This window comes from Perkinsus marinus (genome assembly GCF_000006405.1).
Source record: "Perkinsus marinus ATCC 50983 genomic scaffold scf_1104296959626, whole genome shotgun sequence".
NCBI classification, from domain to species: Eukaryota; Perkinsozoa; order Perkinsida; family Perkinsidae; genus Perkinsus; species Perkinsus marinus.
Window position 1 is genome coordinate 77270 of NW_003206352.1, and position 2820 is coordinate 80089.

Below are 2820 nucleotides of genomic sequence, written 5' to 3' on the forward strand. Positions count from 1 at the left end.
TCATCTATCACCATCTATCATCATCATCTATCATCATCTATCACCATCTATCATCATCATCATCTATCACCATCTATCATCATCATCTATCACCATCTATCATCATCATCTATCATCATCTATCACCATCTATCATCATCTATCATCATCATCATCATCATCATCATCATGTAGTGTGCTATTGTCCATATCTAGGTTAATTGTACGAATTACCTAGTAAGGCGTAACTCATTCGAAAGATCTTGGCGAGTTTCACCGTGATACCTGTGGGGTCCAAACATTCTCTCGCTCCACTGAGCTATCGACATTTACGTTCCTCAAAAATGCATAAATTTCAAGCTACCACGGTGAAAAGGTCGGCAAGACCTTTCGAATGAGTTACGTCCCACTGCAAAAGCGAGTCTGGAGACGAGTTAAGTATGAATCGATAGCTAAAATTCGATGAATTCCAGCCTTCCGCCAAAATTGTGAAGATTCTACTCCGAACTTATCCTATATTTGGCTAAAAACGAATCTGCGGCATCATGTATTACCAGGTCAAATCGAGGCAACGGCTTCCTTTGATACTTTGGTCAATGAGATAATGGCCTGCTGTGAGGATCACACATGGAGGCAAGAGGAGGAGGAAGCTCATCCGCCATTGAAAGATGCCACCGATGCAGCTAAATGTGCCTTGAAGTGGGTTACCGAAGGATGTATTTACACTGAAGAGACCCACCGATTCTTCCTCATACCTAGCAAGGAACTGGTGGAAGAAGCGTATGACCAGCTTACACTAGATCGGGTGGTCGGTCATTATTTGGCCAAATATCTCGGAGAACCGGGAAGGAACTGGAATGGCTGGGGTCACTTTCGCGATGTTCTGGCTAATGTACTCATCGTGAACTCCGACGATCGATTCAGCTGTACATGCTATGGGCCTGAGGGAAAACGATGCGTGCACTCAATCGCAGTTGAGCTACTTTCTACTGGCAGTACAGGAAGGGGAAAATACGAGCTGAGCGAGCTCCTACCTTTTGCCCCTACCTGCAGAGGACGACCAAAGTAGTACATGTGGATCAGCGGGCTTACCTCGATATCAGGTTCCGTAAGACGAAGGCATTGGAAATCGATGAGCTATCTAGCGCCAGAGGACAGCAGATTGGAAGCTATGCTATTACAACCGCTTCTGAAATCCCTAGGCTGCCTGCTTGTGCAAGGTTACTGGATGCCACAATGCGGGGACAGCTCGCCGGTAAGTCAATTCCTGGAAAATCAACTATTTCGAGTAGTATTTCAGGTAACCCAAGCACTTCATACATGGATCAATACCTTTCTCTACTGACTCCTTCAGATGCTACAGATGAGGTTACTCCCCATTTTTAACTACTCGTTCATACCTCATTCATAGTCCAGGCACTATCGGCATACTCGACATGTAGGGAATCTGACGAAATACGCATCGAAGAATCAATTCAAATAACCCATCCAGAGAGCCAGAGCAGCCTACCATCCCAAAGAATAACTAGAATTTTGTATGAGGTAAGGTATATCTGAGTGAACACTCATTATTACTAATAATTTATTAGTCATTATGAGTCATTATTAATTTCGGAGAGCTCTCCGTATTTAGGATGATACGCCGCAGGCGACCGACTCGTGTGTGAACATGACTACTAGATTCGGTTACCAAGGTAGGCGATGAACTTACCACCATGCGCTTATAATGGAAGACATTTTTGAATGCTCCGTTGACAATAATGCATCGTGCGATTCAGGCGTGCAGAATCGAGAGACGAAATCGAGTGGTCGCAGATGGCAGCTGGAAGAGGGAAGCTTTGTTCAGGCAAAGAATACTTCTGAGATATCGGCTGATGCTGAGGAAGTAAAACACCTCAACGTAATTCACCATACTACCAATTCAGGTCAATGTGGTGAACCATCCGAGCTACACCAAGAGTATGGCTGCTAACGATGCTGACGAAGACACCAGTAGGAGACAAAAAACAGCGTGCATTGCTTTCCTCGATTCTTAGATAAGAATGAGGTTCGGCAGCAGAGCTCGGCCATCTTTGACACCCAAGATAATTTGCCTGCGACTCCACCTCTGAAGAAGCGTCTCCGATCGGGCCGCCGACCCGATTACAACCGTCTCGGCCGAGGGGAGCTTGTTCTCATAGAGCGTTGACGATGCTCACTGGAAGAATATGTTCTCAAAGAACATGAATAACTAATTAAAATATCAATCCTAAACATAAAAGATTATGCATTATCGTCGCTACCGAGTCGCGTTTGTTGAAGGTCTCGATATTTCCGAATGGGCAATGCTTCTCTCTTTTCAAAGAGTAATCTAAGTCGGAAATGGTGCTGACCTAGTTGACCTGATGGCTTTCGTCACATCCAGTGTACTGACCTAACCCTTTGACTAGTGTTGAGCAAGCAATATCTGAATCATACAATATGGAATAATAATTGATGAAAATTTAATTAACAACTTAAACCAAAGGCAGATCGTCATCAGGAGTGGATAGGTCTTATTAATGTCGGTGAGACACGGTCTGTGCGCAAGAGCCTGCAGCATTGGTTCTCCATCGACACAAAGTGTTCCACTTTGTCATCAACTCCTTAGTCTGTAGAGTCTGAATACGATTGCCGCCTCGAATCGGATTGTGCCTATGATTATTCTTATAACTAATGTAGCTACTCTATTGAAGTACTCAGATAGTATCAGCATTACAGATAATTATCTTTACCTGAATAGTACTACAGGTGATTACAGATAAGCATATGAACCAACCACAACATGACACTATCACCATAAAAGGAATGCATCAGTACGTA

General features: G+C 43.9%; 1 protein-coding gene across 1 annotated transcript; it reads left to right on the top strand.

Moving 5' to 3' along the window:
- Positions 1-1648: 1648 nt before the first annotated feature.
- Pmar_PMAR010475 (hypothetical protein) lies at positions 1649-2167 on the top strand (the record flags this gene model as incomplete). The annotated part of the gene is made up of 4 exons (XM_002773061.1): positions 1649-1673; positions 1758-1879; positions 1905-1971; positions 2016-2167. The coding sequence occupies 4 exons, from the start codon at positions 1649-1651 to the stop codon at positions 2165-2167; spliced, it is 366 nt and encodes a 121-aa protein (XP_002773107.1).
- Between the last annotated feature and the right edge of the window lie 653 nt (positions 2168-2820).